The following is a 26,446-nucleotide window of genomic DNA, read 5'->3' as shown; positions in this document are numbered from 1 at the left end:
TCTGATTATTTGAATGATTTTTAATAAAAGATAAAATAATACATCATCATATAATAATATATTATCATTTATACCCAAAACATAATACATCTGTTTTTATATTGATTATATTTGTGGTTAGGATTAGTGTTGTATATTGTAAAACCCTTTTTTTCTAGAAGTATTATCCTTTAGAGAAATATGTCATTTTAAATTATAAATAAATCATATAAACCTTGAATAAAATCATTATTATGAAATCAAATAAATTACAAAAATACCCGTTTTGAAAACATAATTGTCAAAAGCGTATAAAAGATATCCTCACATAAAATCATTAACAATATCCACATAGTATGTGTAACCAAAACATAAAGATGAATTGAATACATAAATTGGTAAGATCATGTAATAACATAAATGCCCTCCATGACTCTATGCGCTTTAACTGTTACTTGCCCCACAATCATCACGATCAACTATACCTACATACATGAAAGTAGGAGAGTAAGTAATAAAACACTCAATAAATAGATGATTTTACTACTAATTTTTACTTAATTTTCAAAATGCCCTTAACTCAATCCATACTATCTTGGACATCCTAAGTTTATCACTAAACTCCTTTTAAAATGATGATGGGTCTCATATCACTTATCTAAACTCATACAGAACGCGGGAACATCTAGGCTATATATCATAACTTTCTGATCAAACTATGACCCATTTGATCATTAAAGAATCACTCCTTGGATTTCTAACTAGCATGACTATATCACCTCTAGGTCGATTGTGTCCCACTCGATCATTAAGAAACCACTCCCCTGGATTCTTGTCTAGTGATATCATTCTCAACGTTAATCTAATCACTTTTCGTGTCGACCTTATTATTTTTGCCATTGATCTCATCATTTCTAATAACTCATTTCTTTCTAAACCATTGATTCACTAGTAAACCGATAGAAGTTTCTCAATTGAACCACGGTTGAATGTGATCCAATATCTTTAGCCATTGGACATTCACTTGAGGTCATTGTGGCCAATAAGTTCCAATTAGACCAGTTGAACTTGTTGATCAAACTGGGTTTTAAATTGTTGCCCACAAACAAATCTTTATTCTCTTATAAAAGTTCCCTAGCTTTCTCGATAAGAACTTCTACCAATTTTATTGTTTCTGAAATCATCTATGAATTATCAAAAAACTAGAAAATTTTGGGCATTTTCTTCAAATATGTCTGAACTTGAGCAACAATAATCAAGATTTGTTTGTGTGAAACAAAGTTTTTCATCATTCTTTTTATAGAGAAGATAAAGCTGACAATTTTCAATACGACCTATTAACCCGACGAAAAAAAATCAGGTTAGTGTTAAGTTTTTCTGACACAAAATTTATTTTGAGTCAATCTGATACGACTTGAAATTAAGTCAAATAGTATTAGGGTTCATATGAAAATATTCAATACTACTCAAATAAATACGAATGTTTTGGAAAAATATTATATTAATAGAATTTGTCCACTCAAATTTAATTTGAAAAATTACAATAAAACCATATTACTGATATATTTTTCAATTATCTCATATTAAAAATTATAGAGTAAGATTTCATAAAATTATAAATACAAGCTTTTAAACTTTAAGAGATTTATTAATATTATTCTCAAACCAAGTTATGAACTTTCGAAACCAAACAACAATAAACTTGAACTTGAAATATACCACTCAAACCATTCGAACTTGAGTTAAGCTCGAGAATCATTGAGCCGAGCTATTAGACTTGTACAAATTTGATTGATGAATTAAAAGAAAAAATGATCTCTAGAAGGATAATGTCATATACCTTGGCTAAAACATAGTAACCTAATTAAGTCACTATAATGAAATAAACAAATTATTAATCAATAGGGGGAAATCCATGTAAAAGTTTTGTTGATAGAAATAGATAATAATATATATATTATATAATAAGACATTTTCAACGATTTAATGTCATATATGAGTCTCAAGGCATATTAATTAAAAAAAAACAGGTAATTATATAATATTCATATAAAATGATTCCTGTGTATATCTTCATTCTTAATCCGCCCCTGAAAACATCCATAACTCAGATGTGTGAACTTAAAGCAAATGGGAAATCTTTAAACATTAATTAGAAGCATAAACTCAAATTGTTGGACATTTTGGACATGTCAAATTCTGCAATTCAGTAAACATAAAACATACCCATATTTGGAATTCCATTCGTGTTGATGATAAATACAAACCGATTAGCAATACGAAGTTTCGACATCAGTCATTTCCACGATGCAATTTGCATTTCTGAACTGCCATTCCATTTTGTTTATTTGGAAGATATGGTTTCTATGTTTTGGTTCCTGGGACAAGAGAGAAAAATCTTTCTCTATAAATTGAGCAAACTTTTTTCTTGAACATATTTATAAATGTCTAACTATCCTGCCAACTGCTTTTCAATTGCTTTTTGGCAGTTTATACATCTGGATCAGATTTATCTATCATAGATAGACCCAGACCCAATACAAATATAGCCATGACCGCCACTAGCTGCATGTACCATTGCATCTATTTCATCTCTATCCTTCAATCCACCCTACCAATAATCAAGTCAATCTTAATAGAATATATTTTGACTTGATTATTGGTAGGCTGGGTTGAAGGATGGAGATGAAATAGATGCAATGGTACATGCAGCTGGCGGCGGTCATGCATCTATTTGAGTTTATGCTGCTGATTAATGTTTAAAGATTTCCCATTTAGTTTAAAATCAGAACAATCTTAATTGTGTTGTGGGTGTTTTCAATGGTGGCTTAAGAACGAAGATATATATATATATATATATATATATATATATATATATATATATATATATATATATATATATATATATATATATATATAAATTGGGTACCTGTTCGTATATATTGGATGGATAAACCCAAAACACAGTGATCAGACACACAACTACTATATCAGGTAAGTGAAGATTTCACAAATAGAGATTCAAACCCAAATCTTTATTTTGAAAGTTTTAATACTATACCGGTTTTATTACTCATTGGAGTCAAAATAAAGAAATATTGAACAGTCCCGTATGGTAGAAATCATGTCTTCCACAATAAGCAGTTAAAAGCTTCTTTTACTTCTGGTTACCTTTTACCTTGTAAAACAGCTTAAGCTTTTTTCCTTCCTGCAAAAATGATATATGTACAACCCACAAAGAAATAAAAAAAATTATGTCAAATTTCATTTTAAGCTACACATAATTTGTGATTATTAAGAATTAAACATACAAAAATAATTGGATTTAGGAGTATTAATTACCTGATTTTTCACGGTGAGCTTCCATGGGTACTTCTTCTTACTTGTTTGAAAGGCCTGCAACGAAAAATGGATCATTGTTTTCTTAACAAACAATACAGCTTTGAGTACTACTCATGCAGACTGGCTATAAAAAAAAGTTTGTCCAACTTTCCCTTAATAGGTCATTGTCATTTTCACATTTATTACGTCTCTGAAACTTGATAAATAATTGAAAGAAGGCTTTGAATTAATAACCACCATTAATATTCTAAACTTTTAATGTGGAATCTTGAGATTCAAACTTAGAGTTTGTGTTTCTCCAAGATGATGAGTTGAGAGACTGGATTTTAAGAATACGTTTTGATGATTTGCTACGAAAGCAACAGAGTAATGCTGAATATTAGAGACCATTAGAACTGTTATAACCTCTTAGTATTCTTAAATAGAAATGTCAACATATATTGATGAATTTTATAATTGGTCTACCAAGAGTTTAGAAAAGTTATAATACGTTGTGAGCATTTGTTGACACGTTAACTAAATCGAACCCCAAAAATTTATCATTTTTTCTCTCCCTCAACCTTTAGAAGTAATAATTTTCCTCTAGGCTAAATTTAAAAAAATCACATTTCCCCTTTTAGGGTTTAACTTCAATATTTGGTCACTTCTTCCAATGCTATCTCTGATGGGTTTAACTAGTGTCATAATAATATGATTTTCATAGTTACTTGCACAAATATCATTTTATGATAGTCAAATGAAGACATTCAACTTGCATATTATACGATGTCACTGTCTAATTGACATCACATATTTAAGGAAAGTTTCGAAGGCACAATTGGTTTTTAGACTATACCCTAACAACAATTAAGTTGAAAAACCTTAGTCACACATTAGTCTCTTCTTGTTTTTTTTCTTTGTTGATGATCTTGTTAGTAACAACTTTTGGTGAAGAAATTGTCATTTTCATCTCTTCATGGTGTCAATGTTATTATTTTGAATATTGATTGTCATTTGATTTATTTTTTATGTAAATCTATTCATTTCATGTGTCTGTTCCATATCTTTTGTGTTTATGATACGACCCACCTACGAATCTGGAAATATAGGCTGGCCGTAAATTAAGCCACTCTTCGAGCGAGTGTCAGCTCCGATTAATAAGACTGAGAAGGAAAGAATTAGAGAGCAAAATTATTCTTTATTATTCTTCCGAAATACAAAAGCCAAATATATATATGTATAACTCCACTCCTATGATAACTACTATGACAACTAATCCTGATAAATACAAAAACAAGATATATATGACTCCACTAATCAAGATAATGTCAAACTAAATTAGATAAAACCTACTAATTCTATTTGCTCTCATCCATCCTAGATAAGTTTATTTCATCTAATAAAATCATTAAGCCACATAGGTGGTTTCTTAGTCCTTTTTGGATAATTGTTGGACGTCACCCCTTCCTGGACTTCACTATTGGGCTGTTCCTCATTATTTAGCTTTTGTTGTTCTTCCACCTGCCATTCATCTTCTGTATTCTGTTGCTTCTGTTCAACTTGCCCCAAGTGTATAAATTTGGTTGTATCATTCCCTACTCCTTCAAAGATCACCTTGTCCTCAAGGTGATAGTTGGGGTACAGCTGACAAAATTCATCAAAGTTCTCCCAAGTTGAGTTCTCTGGAGTGCTATCAGCCCACTGCACCAAAACTTGACGCACCTCTTTGCCTTGACGAAGAATGGTACGTGTTGCACATATAGCAATCGGTGATGATAATGGCCTGTTACCCTTACACAGTGGGGGCAATGGAAGAGGGTCTATAGAGGCAGTACCTTGATATGGCTTCAGTGCAGATATGTGAAACACCGGATGGATTTTACTCCCACTTGGCAATGCCACTTTGTACGCAACTGGACCGATACGTTCCACCACTGGAAAAGGACCATAGTAACGTTTCGCCAGCTTTTGCGAAGATCGCTGAGCTACAGTAGTTTGTCTGTAAGGCTGGAGACGTATAAGGACTTTATCACCAATTTCAAGTTGGACATCCCGTCTATGAGCATTAGCCTTCTGTGTCATGCGATTTTGAGCTTGTCGCAGATTGTCTTTTAAAGAGCGTAATAACTCATCTCGTTCCCATAAAACTTCATCAAGCGCTTGGATTGACGTAGAGCTCTTCGAATAGAGAGGTATGGAAGGAGGACATCTACCATACAGTGCTTGGAATGGTGACATTTTCAGTCCACTATGGTAGCTAGAATTATAGCAGAATTCCGCCCAGCCAAGTAGAGATGACCATGTATTAGGCTTGTCTTGGGTGAAAGCTCTCAAATATTGCTCAAGCCCTCGATTCACAACCTCTGATTGCCCGTCAGTTTGCGGATGATAAGATGAGCTGTGATGTAGAGTGGTGCCACTGAGTTCAAAAAGTTTTTTCCAAAAATTGCTCAAGAAGATGGGGTCACGGTCTGATACAATAGAGCTAGGAAATCCATGAAGTTTTACCACTATATCAGCAAATAATTCCGCAACTTTCATGGCTGTGAATTTAGCAGGTAGTGGACCGAAATGAGCCGATTTTGTTAGACGATCAACCACCACCAGAATGGTCCCAAACCCGTGTGACGGTGGGAGGCCGATGATAAAATCCATAGTCACCTCATCCCAAACCAAAGCTGGAATTGGTAATGGCTGAATGTAACCTGCTGGGGGTTGGGTAGAATTTTTAATCTGTTGACATATTAAACAATTAGAGACAAACTTCTCCACATCAGATCGCATACGAGGCCAAAAGAAATTAGTTGACAAGCGTACCAATGTGCGCTTAATACCTGCGTGCCCTCCAAGTAGAGTATCATGAAATTCTTTCAATAAAATAGATTTTAAAGTAGAATTTGGACTGATATATAAGCGATTATTGTAAAGGAGGAAGCCATCATTAACTGAGTAAAAACGAGATAATGCACCTTCCGAGAACTGTTTGTGTAATTACACTAAATCTGATAAAGTTTTATTCTCCTCAAGCAATGCACTCAGTAAGTCGAAGGACGGCTTTGTGACCAAGGAAAAACAAGCAGCTGATGTGTCACCTTTTTCATTCTCATGCAAACGTGATAAAGCATCCGCAACTTTGTTTGCATGGCCAGGTTTATACTCAATTCGAAAATGGTAGCCGATCAGCTTTCGAATGTACACCTGTTGGTCAGGCGTTTGAATAACCTGTTGAAAAAGCTCTTTAATGCTTTTGTGGTCTGTACGCACGATAAAAAACCTGCCAAGAAGATATTGCCTCCATTTTTGAACTGCTTCTGAAATTGCATGTAATTCTTTAAGATATGTCGAGGCGGCCTGCATTTTTGGTCCTAACTTCTTGCTGAAATACGATATTGGGTGCTCCGCTTGCATTAAAACAGCTTCAATCCCTACATTACAGGCATCAGTCTCAATAACAAAATCAAGAGAAAAGTCTGGTAATTGTAAAACCGGTGCTGCAACCATGGCGTGCTTCAAGGCCGTAAAACTATCAGTGGCTTCTTGTGTCCAGGAAAAAGAATCTTTGCATAACAAATTTGTGAGGGGAGCTGCTATAGTAGCATACCCTTTAATGAAACGTCGATAGTACCCGGTGAGACCTAAAAATCCCCTTAATTGTTTTACGGTTTTCGGAATAGGTCACTGTACCATTGCTTCAATCTTTTGAGGATCCGGTTGTACTCCACGAGCTGAAACCACATGGCCCAAGTAATCAATAGTGTCCTGGCAGAAGAGGCATTTAGAGAGCTTAATAAAAAACTGATTGGACTTCAAACATTCTAAGACTTGTTCCAAATGCGAGACATGGTCCTGTAGAGAAGTGCTATAGATCAAGATATCGTCAAAGAAAACAATCACAAATTTCCGCAAAAATGGAGCAAAAATTTGGTTCATGGTTGCTTGGAATGTTGACGGTGCATTCGTAAGACCAAACGGCATGACCAGGAACTCATAGTGCCCTTCGTGAGTTCGAAAGGCTGTCTTGTAAGTGTCACGTTTATGCACACGAATTTGATGGTATCCGGCCCTTAAATCCAACTTACTAAAAATTGAGGCACCCCCAAGTTCATCAAGTAGCTCATCAATTGTTGGGATGGGAAATTTATCCTTTATTGTTACAGCATTCAAAGCTCGATAATCAACACAAAATCTCCAACTGCCGTCTTTTTTCTTAACCAACAGTACTGGGGACGAGAAAGGACTCTGACTCGGCTTGATTATCCCTTGCTCCAACATTTCACTAATAAGCTTTTCCATTTCAGTTTTCTGAAAATACGGATAACGATAGGGACGAACATTAATTGGTTTAGTGGTTGGATCTAGGTGAATTTTATGGTCTATGGTTCGATGGGGCGGAAGGCCAGATGGCGGAAAAAATAAATTTTGGTATTGATAAAGTAGTGTTTTGATATGGTCTGGGAAAGAGTTAATGGTTTCCACAACCTGCGTTTCTAGCTTCGTTGGATTATCATCAGTTTCCTCCACTGGCAGAGATTTTAATTCAAAAAGACTATGAACATGGGCACTTTGCATCAGAACTTGAAATTGATGAAGAGTTATCAAGTTTGGTGTGTTGGCCAAATCTCCTCGAAGCACTACTTGTTTGCCCTCCCACATGAATTCCATGAAAAGGGTTGAATAATCATGGAATACTCTACCAAGCTGTTGTAACCATTGAATCCCAAGAACCACGTCTGGGCCTTCAATTTGCAATACAAACAAGTCCAACACGAATGTATTTCCTTGAAGTGTCACAGGAACCTTTGGACAATAGAATTGGCACATCAAGTAATCTCCACTACCAATGTAAACTCTGAAATTTGTTGTAGGCAAAATGCTTAATCCGAGTCGTTCCGCCAATACCGGTTTGATAAAATTATGGGTACTACCGCTGTCAATGAGGACATGAAATTTTTGGTTGCCAATTTCACCCACCAATCGAAGAGATCGAGGATTAATCTGCCCAGCAAACGCATTTAGGCTTGAAATGTCCCCTGTAACCATTTCTTCCGTTGGCTCTGCCAATTGTGTCTCCTCTATGGGCATATCTTCCACATCGTCGGTACCCATTAGCATCAGATACTTACTACGACAGCGATGATTAGGTCCATATTTCTGGTCACAGTTATAGCACAACCCTTTTTCACGTTTCTCTTGGAGTTCACTTGGCGTTAGGCGACGAATAGGGAGGTTCGGAGAAGGTAAAAGAGGTGGTAACAGTGAAGGTTTTGATGGTTGGTAGTTGCTTGTTTGAGAGGTGTTTGGCTGCAATGTTTGTGGTTTTGTGGACATTATTGTGGACGGTGGATATGGTGTTGGTTTGCTGGGTGGGGAATTCCATTTACTCCAAGATCGGGTACTTAATTTGCTCTCCTCATTACGGGCTTCAAATGACCGAGCTAAGGCAAATGCCTCCATTAAGGAGGAAGGTCTATTGAATAATAACTCCCTCCGAATTTCTATTTTTAGTCCCGTAATAAAAAAACCAATTAATAATGGTTCTGAAATGCCTGTCACCTTATTCATCAAATCTTCGAAAGCGGATTGGAACTCAGCAACAGTAGTGGTTTGTGTTAATTTCGAAAGATTCCCTTGGTGATCTTCATACATAGATGCGCCAAAACGGTGTTTAAGATTAGTCAAAAACTCATTCCAAGTGGTCAACAATTGGTTGGCCTTCATCCACTGATACCAGCTAGCTGCTCGACCTTCCATATGAAAAGAAGCTATTCGAAGTCGTAAGTGTTCGGGTGTCCCATGGAAATCGAAAAACTCCTCAATTCGAAAAACCCAGCCATTAGGATCACTTCCATCAAATTTTGGGACCTCCATTTTCATAGATCGTAACACCGGCGAAATTTCTGTCCCATTTGAAAAAGCCTCCGATGAAGCCGCCATCTTAGATGAGTTCCCACCAGGTTTGCTCTGGTTCGAGGAAGTCTCTTGAATCTGTGATCTTAAGTCTTCCAAACGATTGTCAACCGAAGCCATATATTGTTGCAACGTTTGGTGGATGGAAATAGTTTGGCCTTCAAATTGAGCCTGCAGAGCCTTTACTGTCTCTATCAACTCTGTATTTGACATCGTCGAACCTCTCAACGAAAGCACCAATTGATACGACCCACCTACGAATCTGGAAATATAGGCTGGCCGTAAATTAAGCCACTCTTCGAGCGAGTGTCAGCTCCGATTAATAAGACTGAGAAGGAAAGAATTAGAGAGCAAAATTATTCTTTATTATTCTTCCGAAATACAAAAGCCAAATATATATATGTATAACTCCACTCCTATGATAACTACTATGACAACTAATCCTGATAAATACAAAAACAAGATATATATGACTCCACTAATCAAGATAATGTCAAACTAAATTAGATAAAACCTACTAATTCTATTTGCTCTCATCCATCCTAGATAAGTTTATTTCATCTAATAAAATCATTAAGCCACATAGGTGGTTTCTTAGTCCTTTTTGGATAATTGTTGGACGTCACCCCTTCCTGGACTTCACTATTGGGCTGTTCCTCATTATTTAGCTTTTGTTGTTCTTCCACCTGCCATTCATCTTCTGTATTCTGTTGCTTCTGTTCAACTTGCCCCAAGTGTATAAATTTGGTTGTATCAGTTTATTTTATTATTTTCAACAATTCATTTTTACTCTAAATAGGTGATTCACTCTTGAACCGATGCAAATTTCTCTGTTTAGCCATTGGATATTGAATCACGTCATTGTTGTTAATAGATCTTTGTCAAACGGATTAAGCTAGTGTATCCATGTAAATTTTAAATCGTTGCCCACAAACAAATCTTCGTTCTCTTTTAAAAGTTCTTTAGCTTTCTCAACAAGAACCTCCACCTATTTTATTGTTTTTGAAATCCTCCATGAGTCCAAAAACTAGGAAATTTTGGTTGTTTATTTCAAGAAATCTATGAACTTAAGCAATATAAATCGAGACTTGTTTGTGGTAAACAAAGCTTTTCATCATTCTTATTAAAGAGGAGAAGAGTATAATTTTTGTAGTGCTTATTTGTGTTTAGGTTTGAGTTGTATTTGGCATTGGCTTTCGAGTTGTATTTAAAAAAAAATTATAACACTTTTAAAAACAATAAAACGATATTTACACAATTTTTTTTACATAATTTAGATATATAAATAATGTGTAATTATATTATTAGACGATTTTAAATTAAAGATAAAATAACACTCAATCATATGATAAAACATCATTTATGTATAAAAAAATATATATAAATAACATTACTCTTTCAAAAAAGCTACTTGGTATTTGGTTTTAATATGAAAATTCCTTTTAAAAATATTTTTCATCTTTTGTTAAAGAAAAATCAAATTATAAGTTATTTGTGAAAAAAAAAATACAATTTAGATTAAATCTCACTTTCAAATCCAAAAGATTATGTTAAAATTTGTGTAAGAAATTTGACTCTTGAAACTAATCTAATATTTATAGAATCAGTGTGTTTTCGACGTGGTTTAAAAAAAAGTAATACTTATTAGGATTGTAATCGAATCAAACCAAGTTAAATATTGTTAGATTCGAATTCAATTTGATTGAGTTTAGACAAAGCTTGAATCTGAATTAAAAATTTTTAACTCAAATTTAATTCAAAAAAATTAAAATTAAACCTTATAATTTATAAATTTTTAATTATCTCATATTTAAATTAAAGAATAAGATTTCGTAAGATTGCAAGTACAAACTTCTAAATTTTAAGGTGTTTAAACCAAGTTATGAGCTTACAAATTCACCAAACTAAATAAAACAAACTCGAGCTTAGAATATACAACAAACTACTTGAATTTGAGTTCGGCTCTATAATAATCGAGTTTAGCTATTAGACTCCTACAAATTTTGTTGAAATTTGATTGATGAATCAAAATAAAAAATGATCTCTAGAAAGATAATGTCATATCCATTGGCTCATTAAAAAGAAAGTAACCATAAAATATTCATATAAAATGATTCCTCATTCTTAAGCCACCACTGAAAACAGATTGATCTGAAATTAAACTAAATACTAAATCTCTAAACATTAATTAGCCGCCACTTGCATGTACCATTGCGTCTATCTCATCACCATCCTTCAATTCAGCCTACCAATAAGCAAGTGAAAATATGCTATTAAAATCATAAATTTATTCAACATTCTGATTAATTAAGAAGATTACTTACTTGAATAGGAGTAAGATTATGATCAAATCGTTCTCCATTGATTAAGAATTGAACAGCCCCGTACGGCAGAATTTGTTTCTTACAATAAGCAAGTAAAAGCTTCTTTAGCTTCTGGTCACCTTTTACCTTGAAAAACAGCTTATTTCCTTCCTGCAAAAAATAAAACCAACAAGGGTGTGTGTATATATATATATATGTATGTATGTATAAAACCCAGAAAAAATTTAAAAAAAAAAAATTATGTCAAATTTCATTTTGCACTGTTAATTACCTGATTTTTTACGGTGAGCATTACATAGTGATCCATGGGTATTTCTTCTTACTTAGTTGAATGACCTACAATGAAAATGAAAACTTGTTTTGTTAACAAACAATACATCATAAAGAAAGAGCTATAAACAAACAACATCAATCCAAAATCAAAAGCTTTTAATTTTTTTTATTTTCCAGTAAGAGTTTTTTTATTGTTGACTGGCAATAAAGAGAGTTGAGCAACTTTCCCTTAATAGATGATTGTCACTTTCAGTTTAGACTAATATATTTATTACACCTCTGAAACTTGATAAATAATTGTAAGAAAACTTGAATAATCACCAATAATATACTAAACTTGAATATTAAATCCCACAATTGCATTGGAAATATATATAGATATATTATTCCAAAATAATGTTTGAAAAAGAAGAGGACATTTCTTGCTTTGTTTTCTCATAAATGAGTGTAAGCTGTGAATATTTATTCATGAAATTGGCATGTTAAACAAGAAAAAGAGCATAATTTTTTGTCTTTCCAATTAATATGAAAAAACTTCCACAGGAGAAACACATCTTTTATCAAACCAACATATGTATTTTTGTTCCAAGGCATAAATCTTGGTCAGAGAAACACAAGATACCATATTTCTAATTAATTAAATTCCATTAGCAGATCACCATTAAGCATCGATCAAAGTGTATTTACTTAGAAAAATCTACTCAAACAAAATAAAAGTGCAAGAGACAAAAACCTCATCAGAAAATGAAAAATCACACAACAAAATGTTCCTAGATAGTCACAACGAACCAACAAAACACACAAAATAGCCTCCAAAAATGTAATAAGGAAAAATATTTTTGTAGTGTTTTTTAAAGTGTAATTAACAGAGAGTTTTTTAAAGTGTACATAAAATTCGTCACATTCTAACAAGGAAAAAAATGGTAAGAAGGTTAAATATTTAGCTAGATTTAAGATTACAGAAGAGAGGAAAATGAGACTTACCGGCAAACTCGAACGTGGAAGGGAGGAGAACTCTTGACGCTACTCAAGCAACGGTGGTAATTTGTGAAGAGAGTTGAGAGAAAGTTGTAAACTTGGATTTAACAAAGAAGAGAGAGAAATGGGGTGGGTGGGTAAATGTTACAAAATGCTTACACTTTGGTCAAACTTTGGAGATATTATACATGGCCCCATATTTTGACTAAAAAAAGTAGGCTAAAAGACTTATTCCCACCCAAGGTATAGCAAAATCCTAAAATCACACCTTTTAATTTTTAAAAACTTAAATACTTGTTTACGAGATAATTTTTGTTAAAAATTTTAATTATAATTAGGGGTAAAATTAATGTTTAATAAAAAAAATTTAAAAACTAAACTTTTATCAATTCCTCCCTTAATTTGAAAATCTCACAATCTCCTCAAATTGTCTTTCAAAGTGGCAAATTTCCCCTAAAATTTTCTCCTTTTTTCTCCGAAAACAATCCATCATTTTCAACTGTTGGCCATCCTCCCTCTCCCTTTGTCTCTCCCTCTTAGCCTCTCTTCGACCATCGATAAACAAAAATCATCTGAAAATTTAGACAATTTCTGTCCAAACATCCAAACAAAAGTCGTTTGAAAATCTTTCAAACGACTTTTGTCTGGAAGACGAGACGACGACTTGACAAATTGTCTGGATGACGACAGAGATCACTTCATCTAGATGACAACACGTCTAGAAGATTTATTTGGACATCGTCTTTTAGACGACTTTCATCTAGATTTCCAGATGATTTTTGTCAATCAGTGGTCGGAGAGAGGCCGAGAGGAAGAAATAAGGTGGGAGGGAGGGAGGATGATTGATGGTCGGAGATAACGGATCTTGTTGGAGAGAAGAGGAAAAACCCTAGAAGGAAATTGTTATTTTTCAAACTTTAGGTGGGGGCAAATTACAAGTTTTTAAACTCGTGGGATAAAAATGTGATAAAATTTTAATTTTTTAAAATTTTTAATAAATATCAGTTTTACCCCTAACTTTAATTAAAATTTTTAATATAAATTCTCTCATGGATGAATATTTGGGTTTTTGAAAATTTGAGGATATGACTTTGGGTGGGGCCAAATTACAAGTTTTTAAACTCGTGAGATAAAAATATGATAAAATTTTAATTTTTTAAAATTTTTAATAAATATCAGTTTTACCCTTAACTTTAACTAAGATTTTTAATATAAATTCTCTGATGGATGAATATTAATTTGAGGATATGACTTTAAGATTTCACGATACCTTGGGTGGGAATATGTCTTTTGGCCAAAAAAGTAATGCAGGCGCAAAGTGCATGGGAGATAAGGTTCAGAGATGGAAATTAATGTAATGTATTTCAAGGGCATTGAATTTTTGAAGCAACCACCAAACCAAATAAACATCATTCATTATTTATTTTCTTTTTTTATACTTTATTATACCTTAATTACTCTTTCTAAATTATATATTTAGATTCAATTTACAACAAAGTCAAGTGAGAGCAATGATTTCATATTTCAACTAGGTCAGATCAAGAGCTTGATCAGACCTGAACATAAACACTACTAATAATAAATAAACACTATTAATAAATATATAGTTTATGTTGTATTTCCTTATGGTATGGATGATGAGATTCTTATTTTTCTTATGATATATAAAAAATAGATTAAATAAAATTAAAAAAATAATGTATAACAAAATAAAATTGTTCAAATTGATGATGAAATCAAAACTTCAAATGAAAATTTGGTAAATGTTTTAACAAAAGGTCGAGAATGTTTATGAAAATTGTTTAATAAAAATTGAAGGCCCTATTTTTTTGAAAGAATAACTTGAAAAACTAAAATAAACACTTGATAGACCTAAAAGGAAAATAAAAATTTACAAAATTTATAGTTTTAAAGATATGCTCGAAAATTTTGAAAATCAAGAAAGAAAAAATCAACTTTAGAATATGTGACAAGAGAAATTTAGTAAATAAAATTAAATATTAGAAAATTAAAAGAATAACATAAGGTTAATTTACAAATAATTCGTTCAATGAGAAAAGGAAAAGAGAAAATATTAAAAGGTTTTGAATCTAAACCCAAATAAGGGAAATCAAGAAAATTTCCAATATATGTTAATGCAAATATGTTAAAGCCCCCAAGGGGTAGCTTCCAAGATAGAGTATTTGGGTTCAAGTCTTTTTGATGACATATCAAAATAAGACTTTTGACTTCTCTAATTTAATAGTTATGAGACTGATTATTAGATTTAAGATTTAACTTATTCGGTGTGGATGATCCTATCTCAAAGGGATAATCTAATTCGAATAAGGTTTTTTTAATAAAAAAAAACAAAAAATGACATATAAGAATACAAATTTTATATCTTAATTAATCTTTCTAAATTTATATATTTAGATTCAATTCGACAAAGTCAAGTGGGAGCAATGTTTTTGTACTCTAATTAGGTCTTGAGCAGACGGGAACTGAAACACTATCAATAAACATATATTTATACTATATAATATACATTGATTTCCTTAAAATCATGATGGGATTCTCATTTTTCTTATAATATCTAAAAATAAATTAAATACAAATAAAAAAAATAATGTATAAACAAAATAGAAATGTGTGACTTAAATCGAGTCTTACCATTGCAAAATTTTGTAATTTCTTTATAATAATAAAAAAAAAACTTACTAAATTAAATAATAAAATAAAAAACAAATAAAATTTTGTAATTTCTTACCATTGCTTGTTTGAATATGGTTAATTTATAATATAGTTTTAACTTTTAATAATTTTTAATTATAATTTAATCCTTATTAAAATTTGATTGTATGAAGGATTTTTGGAATTGAAATATGTGTGACCATTTAACAATTATCTAATGCCAACGTTGAATCTAAGACAAGCGGGGTCTATTTTTAAATATAATATACATGATAATAACATTTGAAGTTATTGAATTATCATATTTTTTCTATTAAAAAGAATATATCTTATTTTTTCTCTGAAAAAATGGGTAAAGTTTTTTACAGCACTCTTGAGTCTCGCAGACTGAATTCATCACTATTTTGGGAATAAGTTTCTGTTTACTTGAAATGGTGAGTGGTCAGCTACTGTTTGCAACTCAATATTCGGTTCAAATCCCCTTATCTGTTTAGGGGAAAATTTTCCCCTAAAAGAAGCAGCTCCTGTGCCAAGAAAATCTATAAATGGTAGCTGTGGTATCTGCAAGTGATAATGATGAGGATGAGGAAGCAGGCGCTGAATGGTGATGGTGGTTTGGTTTATTTAAAGTATAAGACTTGAAATTATTGAAGTTTGAGCTGTCTTTTTCCATATCACAGTGCTTGTAACCTGCAAAAAAATAATAAAATATGAAGTGCATGACAACTCAACAATTATAAGTGTGTAGAGTAAATCTTAACACAAATCAATTGATTTTGTGTAATATAAGTTTCAATTTTCACATTTGTAAATCTAATATGTATTTTCGATATGGTATCAGAGCTTGACCCAAACAGCGAGTCTAATAGTCTAAATATCTCTAGATATAAGTGACGATGCACTTAGTCAAAAACCAGTTAAACCGAAAGGTAGGTATAATACCCTAAGTGTTTGCATTTAAACGAGAGTATTAAAGACTCAAATAAAAAAAATCTCGTATCTAATAAATTTAAATAAGATAAGTGATATATAAGTGTGTAAATTAGATTTTAACATAAATTAATTAGTTTTATATAATACAAATTTTAATCTTTCCACTTATAAGTATAATATATATTTTCAACAACAATGGACAAAAAAGAACTTGAGACCACAATCACATTGAACTTGCAGTAGAATGACCAGACATAACACACAAAGCTGCCAATGGGAAGAAGCACAAAAACCCAAACAAGATTCATCTAAGCTACAAATTAAGAGCATAGAAAGACAGGAGAAGACAAGCCAGAAAGCATATCAACAAGCATAAGGTTTCTGATTTCCACAACAAGCACAATTATCTATGCGTTTGATTTTGATCATGAAGGGGCAGAAAGTTGAAGTTGCAGCTACTTGTATACCCAACAAACAAATCTCTACCATTCATCACATTAGCTGTTTGATGATGATGATCACTAAAACTATCAGCTCCAATATTTCTATCGATAGGAGGTGCAAATGAGTTGAGTCTTTTTTTGTTTTTTTGGCCCATTACTCTGACTGGTGAGTCAACTGACCAAAACATATGGATGGACCTGTTAAGGCTCGTGAAGGCGTGACAAAAAGGGCCTTGAGCCGTATTGTGAGCCCTTCAATCCTAGCAGACCAACATGACCTTCTAAGCTCAACAATTGGCCCAACCACTAGGCACGGTGGACCACACTGAAGCTGCCTAGCACGGGCTACTGCCATCTATACTGTATTGTGATGTATCTTAAATAATTAGTAAGTGCACTAATAACCAATTATTATATCAACGTCCATTAAAAATATATGTTAATGTGTATGTGTAGAGGCGTCAAACGATCCAACCCCTATAATTTTGACACGACTTGTTTCGACCTAGGGCCTTGAGATGAGACTCACAAGCTAGCTTGAGACGACCTACTAAAAATATTAAAAAGTCATTTTAAAAAAAAATTAATTAAGTAGTAAAAAAATTATAAAATTATAATTTAGTGCATTGACTCGTAAAAGCATGTGAACTGACCCACTAAAGACCCTAATTGCCTTAGACAATGCCCAAACCCTATGTTTTGTTGAGCTGACTCAACACGAAGGCCTGCCAAGTGGTGAGCCTCGGCCCAACCTGACATATGGGCTCGCCAAGTGGTGAGCCTCAGCTTGGCCTGACATGGGACCCGATAGGTCATGCCAAGATCGAGCTAACCTATTAACATGTTTATACAAATGTGTGTATGTAAGTAAAAAAGCTTCATGAAAGCAAACTCTTCAAATTAGGGGAAGGTTTGGTTTTTAAAATAGCTAACATATGGAAAACGATATATTTTAAACTATATGTACCAAAATTTTGAATGTCCAATTAGATAACTAAATAATGTAATGTGATTGGGTTATTATAAAGGTCGAAACACTTGTTCCCACCCAATATTTGATGTAATTCCAAACTAATATCTATCAACTTTAAAAAACTTAGAATCTCACATAAAAATAATTTTCTGTTAAAACTCTTAGTTAGATATAACAATAAAAATCATTATTTCAATAATAATATTAAAAAAATATATAATTTATTATGCTTTCTCTCATAGATTTTGAAAAGTCACAAATTAAAATATTTTTAGTTTTGAAAAGTGACTATTTCTCGCCCCACCCCCTCCACCCCAAAATCTAGGTTTTTTTCTCCCCTCTTTAGTCATCACTTCTCCAGTGATGTCCTCTCCCCACCATTTGGCCAGTCGACAGTCTGTCACCGTTGGAATTGTTTGACTGGCCGATTTATAGTTGAAATTGCATGAAGAGACGACGTCTCTTTGTGCGATGAAGAGACGTCTCTTTGTCTGAGGAAGAGACGTCGTCTCTTTGTCTGAGGAAGAGACGTCGTCTCTTCGTCCAAAGAGGAAGAGACCGTCTCTTCCTCTTCCTCAATGAACAAATGTCTCCTTGTATGATTTCGACTGTTACTTGACCAATTGAATGATTTTGATGATGAGAGACAACCATCTGAATGGAGGTAAATAGACATTGTCGGAGGAGTGATGGGCGAAGAAGGGAGAAAAAAATTTAGGTTTGGGGGAATAATAATCACTTTTCAAAACTGAAAATATTTTAGCAAGGTTGAATTTGTGATTTTCAAAATATGGGGCAAAAAGCATAATTAATTATATATTTTTCAATATTATTGTTGAAATAACGATTTTACTCTTATTTAACTGAGAGTTTTAACAAAAAATTGCTCTTGAGTGAGACTTGAGATTTTTGAAAGTTAACGGATATCAATTTGGAATTACATCAAACCGTGGGTGGACACAAGTCTTTTGGCCTATTATAAATTAAAAATAAAATAACATCTAATTATGTAATAATATATTTTTTGAATATTCAATTAAAAATTTAACACTGAGTACACATAACATCATTTATTTGTTTCATGGTTCATTAATAACCGTGTAGTAAGTCTATAATTGTAATGTTAATTTAAAATTCTGCTCAAAATTGGATAACTAAAATTTCAGTTTGATAATCAGACAATTTTGGTTCAGTTCACAATTTGTTAATCATAAAACCAATTTCGTTGGCAATATTTTCCAAACTTCAATTTGATTCAAAAGAATGTCTGACTATTTTGTTTAATTGATTTTGAACACCTTTATTGTGTGCACTTAGAATATCTCACTAAAATCAATTTGATTCCTATTTAAATTTAATTTGCTAACAGGAAACCTATATTACTCTCATGAAAATAAACTCAGCTACTCAAACCCGTAAATCAATGCTTAAAGTTTAGAGAACAAACACTAATGTTTAATTTAGACTTTAATGAAAGCAAGAAGAGGAGATGAAAGTATTCAGTCAACTACAGATCAAGTTGTACTGAAAGCTAAGGATTATATCAAGGGCAGATTCAATGGAAAAAAGTGATACATTTGCCAAGTTTTGAATGCTATTGAGAGTCTTCAGGGACAAGCAAGTTGAAGTTACACATCTTGCGGGAAGAATTATTGAGTTGTTTGATGGAGGATGATGATGATTATGATGAATATGATGAAGGCAATGATGGTGAGAGGACTCTGGAAGAACATCCTGTTGGGATTCGGAAAGCCATTGAATTCCTGAACAAGGTGAAGACGCTCTTTCAGAACGGAGAACCTGTTTACAAAGCTTTTGTACAGATTATGCATCGAATTCAAGATGGGTTCCACTACAAGAGAGCTATATCAATGAGGTCGCAGCTCTTTTCCAAGGCCATCCCGATTTACTCAATGAGTTCAACTGGATGGCAATGTAATCCACAGGTTCCGCTTTTGAAATTACAAAAGTCACAAAATCAGAGTTACTTAAGGGAACTAAGCAGCAGAGAGTATTGGAGGAAACTAAACGGTATAGCAAAACTTGTCGAAGAGCTAGACCTTCTAAATGCCAACAAGTTTCTCCCAGCTACTGGGTTTAGCATGAGAATTTCCAGATGTCTTCAGTAAGCAACAGATTCGGAGATTGGTGAGAAAGTTTTGAATGATAGGGTGGTCTGTGTGAATACAAGCAGTGGGAATTCCTATTCTAAACAAATGCATACAACAAAGGAGGAAATCCTCTTGAGAAGTGAAGACACAGATTTGACATGGATATGCTGTTGGGGTATGTAACTTCAGCTTCTGAGAGGGTACAAGACTCATTGATCAAAATCGATAAGAATAAAACCCAGACTATAGCAATAAAGACTGAAGATTACTTGACTTGTTTTGATTTGATATGCATGGAATGCTTGTATGGTGAACGTGGCCTTAACGTGGTCGAACTATTGCATAACAATCCAGTTCCTGCATAGCAAGTCCTATCACCAAGCCTCATTCAGAAAAGAGAAGAGTTTATAATGTGCTTATCAGATCTTGATGAGGTTTGGAATCAGGTGTACACCAAAAACCAATCCATATTGCTGGACAAGAAATGAGTTACATACTCTACCAAAAAACTAAATGAGTTACATAACCTGAGCACAGAACCTATAGCAACTGATTTCCAAGACATTGAAGAGAAAAAACTGAAAGAGGATGAAGAGATCATGAAAAATAACTGGAAATGATCACAGGAACTACTGTGGGATATTTATTCTAATTTCGAAGACTAGTATTTTGCAACCAAAACACTAAAATATTTATTAGAAGAGTAATGTTATGTAAACTAATAATTAGTATTAATTTGGGTACCAACGATAAATTGTCAACATGTGATTCCCAAGTAGATGATCTCAAGAGGTGAACATCTCTTAACCACAACAGAAGGTCAAAAGGTATTAAATAAGCAATCTGGGGCAGGCCTGGAAAAATACATCAGCTGACAATCCAAGATCATGCTAGTATTATGAAATCTAATAACAAACCTAAAATATAAATGGAAAATTTTTTTTCTCAACCTTTACTAGTTCCTTTATCATTTAGCGTAGTAAAAATAATTTATTATTATTATAAAAATAATATATCATAAATGAGACAACAAATCGAGCATGAGGTCATTGAAGCATCACATATATCAACAAAGAATCTATTCCAAAATTTTGACATGACACATAATTCTGAATCTAATTTCTTGAGGAAACTAGCACTAGACCATATATAATGAATCAGCACAAGACTTGAACAATTTGCATGATGAGACTTGCTACAAAAGAATGGTATTTGGGTTCAAATCCCATGTGACATATAAATGACAACAAACTCTGGTACTTAACATCTTTCCTGGAGCACCCAATAAATGGGTAAAGAAAAAAATAAACTTGCCTTGTAATAAAAAAACTACATATCCGTGTATGCTACTTCCAACCTTGGCCTAATAATGTCTCAAGCTGGTAAGTGAAGCTTCTCGTTGTTCTTCCAGCTGAGAATTGTATAAATAAGATCAACATATATAAACATCAGAATATCTACGGATAGAAGTTGAAAAGGATAAATCACTGACCTCTGGAAGTAATAGTAGAAGAAATCAGCATAGAGCAATGTCTGAACAAGACCTGAAATCCAAGCTGCATAACAAAAACAATGACATAAATGAGGTCTTCATCATGGGTAGTACCCATTCCACAGGTATGAAATAAACACCTCTGGCAATAAAATAAATAATAATGAAAAAAACATGGGTGGAGGGACACCGTATAGGGAGTTGAAAACCAAATATATAAAAACTTATTAAATAAAAACATGAAAAGTGCACATTATGTGATAGAGAAAGCAAGAAAATGGGTGTGCACACACACAGTTGAGAGAGAGAGAGAGGTCATACTTATCCAATGGACATAGTGTGGCTCAGTAAAATAGCGATAAATCCAGTTTAATATATACAACGCTCGATATGCACTGCATTACAAGAAGCAACAATGATAAGCATACAAGTTTCTTTTCAAGAAAAGCAACTTGCTTACAGAGTAACTAAGGAAAAAAATCACAATTTAGTATACTGCCATAAAATGTGGAATAGAAACCAAAGTTTCTCAATCAGTAGTCTGCACATGCCATCAAAAGTTCTGGCATCTTTCCAGGACACTAATGTGAAGAATGTAACAAACTGGAGACTACAAAATTTTTCCTATTAGTCACATCCACAGAATAACACAGGATAAAAAGACAGTCTTGGTACTTGAGAATGATCCAAAAGTATGTCAAGAGTGCCCAAATATAATTAGTCTTCTATATGGTGAGCGATGAAATATCAGAACATTGCACATAGATGAACAAATTTAGCCCAGCCAAAGAACATATAGTTTGTATTCACCAATGGAATTATCCTAGCAAACAGCTATATCTACAACTGGTAGTATATATTAGTAGATATGAATTCCTTAAGATAACAAAATATAATTTTCTGGCAATAAAAAGGAAACAAATTGTAGTCAAGAAAAATTCTTTCATCACCATAATTGAGGTCATGATCATGAGAGATGCATACAATCTTAGACTGTAACAACTCTGTTTCTGCATTATCCCCCAAACGGTTAAAAGTATGGGATCTGATCAGGCAAAACAATTCGTACATAACACTCAAAATTTTACATTTCCTCCTTAAATAAAATCCAAAAAACTTCACAGGAAAAAATTCACTTCTACAGCATTTACACAATGATCAATCATAAGTAAGATGCTAAAAAACATAGAAAAATTGCTATATTATTTTATTTTAGTAAACATTTAAGTATTAAATAACAAAGAATGTATAAAGGTGGACTACTTGTGTCCACTACAAATGACTGCTGTGATCTATCATATCACTTTCAGTTTCTGAATGACACAATAGAGTAGACAATTCATACAAAACATCAAATCTTAGTCTACAAAAGTGTCCTGTAAACTTCAAAGGATACTATAGCAAATTCAACATGGGAAATTAACTTTGAACAACTGTGACACAATTACAAATTGATCTGTTCAACGCATATATGTACAAAAATTAAATTATTTTGAAAGTGTATGAAGAAGCCAAGTAAATGCAAGCACTAAAACAAGCAACCAAATAAGTCAGAACAAATTTGACTGCCAGAAATAATAGTAAGATAGTCCAAATGAGCACAATTACAGAAAGATGAAGTAAAAATTCATTCGTAACTGATCAAACTATAAAATTAAACTTCACCCATGGTATGAAAATATCACTTCTGCTTCAAAAAGTAAAGGAAATAAAGAGATAAGATATCAGATGACAATCAGAGATCCAGAGGTTTAACACCATAAAAAAAGTGAACTCCATTCACATATATAAATATTGTACCAAGAGAGGGATGAAAAATCAGAAAGTACCCAAAGCAAAGTCATATAACAAAAGCATATTATTAATATTAATTGAAAAATGGAGTTGAAACAGCAATATACCCTAGGAGAAAAACATATTGTCCAGTCAAGTTATCAATATTTCTTGTCCTCTGCAACAAAACAAGCTGAGGAAGTATTGCAACAGCTTCTAGATATAGAGAAAATGTCCACATTACCTGCCCAACAACTTTATTAGATATAGAAGAAAAGATATGGTGAAAAGAAAGAAAAAAGTGAGCTACAACTACAAGTAATGATGATACAAAGGAACATACGACAACATTAAATAGACCATAATACCTCTAGAAAGCTAAACTTCTCATGTATAAGCAGGGCCAAAAGTAGGCAAGGCAGCACAAGAAAGTAATGGCGAAAAGTGTCTTGGTCCCTATCATAAGATCTACGAACAATCTTGTGATGCCTTATGTACCAAACAATGGAAAAAGAGCTCCCAAGGAATATTAACTTCATCAAAGTATTGTAAAGTGAAACATAATGAGTAAATATATCCAAGTAGCGAGCAGAAAAAACAAGAGCATAGAGCTCTTGAGTCTTCAGAGAAACACCTGAAATTAAAGGAGTGGAGAACAGCTTTATTACAGCAAGGACTATAAAGGTACAGCTATATATATGGCACAGACATCATGTCGATAGTGACATGGATCAACAATTACAGAAAAAATGAAAAGACAACAGAAGAAAATGACATTAAACAAGAAACAGAAAACCCACTTAAAAATGTCACACGTACACTTTATACACAATAAGAAGAGTTTTCTTAAATATGTTGTTAAGAGACAAACTGAATTAAAAAAAACCATAACTAAAAGAAAAGCTACTTATCAAGCGTGTTTCTTTCAGCAATGGCTTTTCAACAACTGAGATCTAAATGAATCTATTCAGATTTACCCTTACATTTTCCCTCTGCTAACCAGAACAAAGCCACTATATGCGTCTTAATCTGTAAGTTTAACCATCAATTCTTCCTCATCTTACAATCACATTGGTCCTCTCAATCAGCTCAGGAACCCAACTCAGCTCTTCAGATCAGCTCAAAGCTGTTCCTCTTCTTCCTAGCTGACCTAGACCAGACTAAGTAAATTTCCCTCAAAATGAACTCTCCTAATTAGAGGTCATTGCAGGAAACTCAGAAAAAGACTGAATCGTCCAAATTGCCAGTAAAAATAACACTAACTAAAATCTGAAGTGTGAGTAAGTTTTCAATCTAATACAAATCACGCTAAAACGGCAAGAACCCATTTCAAGTAACTTCTCTTACTACTAGATCTAAATCCAAATTACTGAAATGCGAAAAAAAGCTAGTGTGATCTCTAAACTCAATAAAATAATTTACTAAATCAAACATCCAGCAAAAATTCAACTACAAAGTTAAATATAAAAATTAACAATAAAAAACAGAATCAAATTTTTAAACAATATTGATAAAAGAAATAGAAGTACCAGCACAAGATTTGATGGTATGGATCTTGAGGAGCAAAACAAGGACACTGGCCAAGTGGGTCATGTCACCAGCTAATCTGAAAATATTCATTGTTACACTTGATTTTCTCTTTTTCTTTTTCCTTTTTCAGAGTAAATGTAGTGTTATACAGTGTTTGGACCACCGGAAAGTGTTCTGGGGGAAAATACTGACAGGATTTTCTCAGATCTCCGGTTGATCCAAAAGAGAAGAGGGATTTCTCGTTTTTTAATTTTATATTTCTTTAGTTTCGATTTGATTTTTTAACCTCTCCATGAGCTTCTGAAAAGCAACGGTTATACACCCCTTATCTTGGGCCGAATTTACTTTCCATCTGGGCTTGGGCCAGAAGCAGAAAAGATCAGAAATTATGTGGTCTATGTTAGTCTATGTATTTTCGTAAGGCCAAACGACTATTTCCCACCCAAGGTATGCTGTAATGACAAGTTTCCCCCCTTTAACTATGGAAATACCAAACACCCACCCATGGCCAGTTAAATTTAACAGAACCCTAACGCCTGAAAATTTTATCTCCTTTTGCCCCCCTAAAGTTTGAAAACAAAAATTTCCCCCCAGCCTAAGTTTAAGAAAATGGCAGTTTCACCCTAGGGTTTGGTTTTGAAATCTCCGGCGACCTCTCCGGCTCCGTTGCCGACGGCTTCTCCCTCCCGAAGAATCCTCTCCTTCCGGTGATCGGTTTCCTCCCATTTGGAGGCCCGATCGTCGCCGGAAAAGCGGTGGGAGACGAAGAACTTCGTCGGGGAAGACGAAGTTCTTCGTCTTCCCAGACGAAGACGAAGCCGTCGTCTTCGTCTGGGAAGACGATCGTCTTCCCAGAAGAAGACGGTGGGAAGACGATCGTCTTCCCAGACGAAGACGACGGCTTCGTCTTCGTCTGGGAAGACGAAGAACTTCGTCTTCCCCGACGAAGTTCTTCGTCTCCCACCGCTTTTCCGGCGACGATCGGGCCTCCAAATGGGAGGAAACCGATCACCGGAAGGAGAGGATTCTTCGGGAGGGAGAAGCCGTCGGCAACGGAGCCGGAGAGGTCGCCGGAGATTTCAAAACCAAACCCTAGGGTGAAACTGCCATTTTCTTAAACTTAGGCTGGGGGGAAATTTTTGTTTTCAAACTTTAGGGGGGCAAAAGGAGATAAAATTTTCAGGCGTTAGGGTTCTGTTAAATTTAACTGGCCATGGGTGGGTGTTTGGTATTTCCATAGTTAAAGGGGGGAAACTTGTCATTACAGCATACCTTGGGTGGGAAATAGTCGTTTGGCCTTTTCGTAACTATAATACTATTTATATACACTTTTAAATACATAATTGAGAGTATAATATAATATATTATTATGTGATTGAATATAATTTTATTTTAATTTAAAATTATTTAATTATGTGATTATATATTATTTCTGTATTCAATTGTGTACTAAAAAACACGTATACATTGTTCAATTATATACTATTAACCAAGACTATACAACCATGACAAAAAATTTTTATCAAAAGACACTCATATGAGGATTAATAGATTTGAAGATTACAATTATTTACATTTTCATCAAAAGATCGATGCTCATACAATATTTACAATTTTCTAGTTTTGATTTGCTTCTTGGATAGAATTGTAAATAAAACAAGAACACTTATCAATTCCTTGCTTAAATTCTAATGTCAAAATGACCAAAATGATTATTTATGTGAGAAATTCGGAGA

The 26,446-nt window shown here is 33.3% G+C and overlaps 2 protein-coding genes across 2 annotated transcripts; both read right to left on the bottom strand.

Moving 5' to 3' along the window:
- Positions 1-11,250: 11,250 nt before the first annotated feature.
- On the bottom strand, positions 11,251-12,944 carry LOC123212562 (small ubiquitin-related modifier 2-like). The gene is made up of 4 exons (XM_044631741.1): positions 12,789-12,944; positions 11,803-11,867; positions 11,532-11,681; positions 11,251-11,452 (listed from the first exon to the last, which is right to left on the bottom strand). The coding sequence occupies exons 2-4, from the start codon at positions 11,836-11,838 to the stop codon at positions 11,396-11,398; spliced, it is 243 nt and encodes an 80-aa protein (XP_044487676.1). The 5' UTR covers positions 11,839-11,867; positions 12,789-12,944; the 3' UTR covers positions 11,251-11,395.
- Positions 12,945-20,956: 8,012 nt separating this feature from the next.
- Positions 20,957-24,996, bottom strand: LOC123210524 (ER lumen protein-retaining receptor). The gene is made up of 6 exons (XM_044628926.1): positions 24,710-24,996; positions 23,549-23,814; positions 23,309-23,424; positions 21,729-21,802; positions 21,408-21,471; positions 20,957-21,326 (listed from the first exon to the last, which is right to left on the bottom strand). Exons 1-6 carry the CDS (start codon positions 24,798-24,800, stop codon positions 21,290-21,292), a joined length of 648 nt encoding a protein of 215 aa, XP_044484861.1. The 5' UTR covers positions 24,801-24,996; the 3' UTR covers positions 20,957-21,289.
- Positions 24,997-26,446: the final 1,450 nt, after the last annotated feature.

This window comes from Mangifera indica, chromosome 3, assembly GCF_011075055.1.
Source record: "Mangifera indica cultivar Alphonso chromosome 3, CATAS_Mindica_2.1, whole genome shotgun sequence".
Taxonomy (NCBI): Eukaryota; Viridiplantae; Streptophyta; class Magnoliopsida; order Sapindales; family Anacardiaceae; genus Mangifera; species Mangifera indica.
The sequence above is the reverse complement of the archived record's forward strand: the minus strand, read 5'-3'. Positions and strand labels throughout refer to the sequence as shown.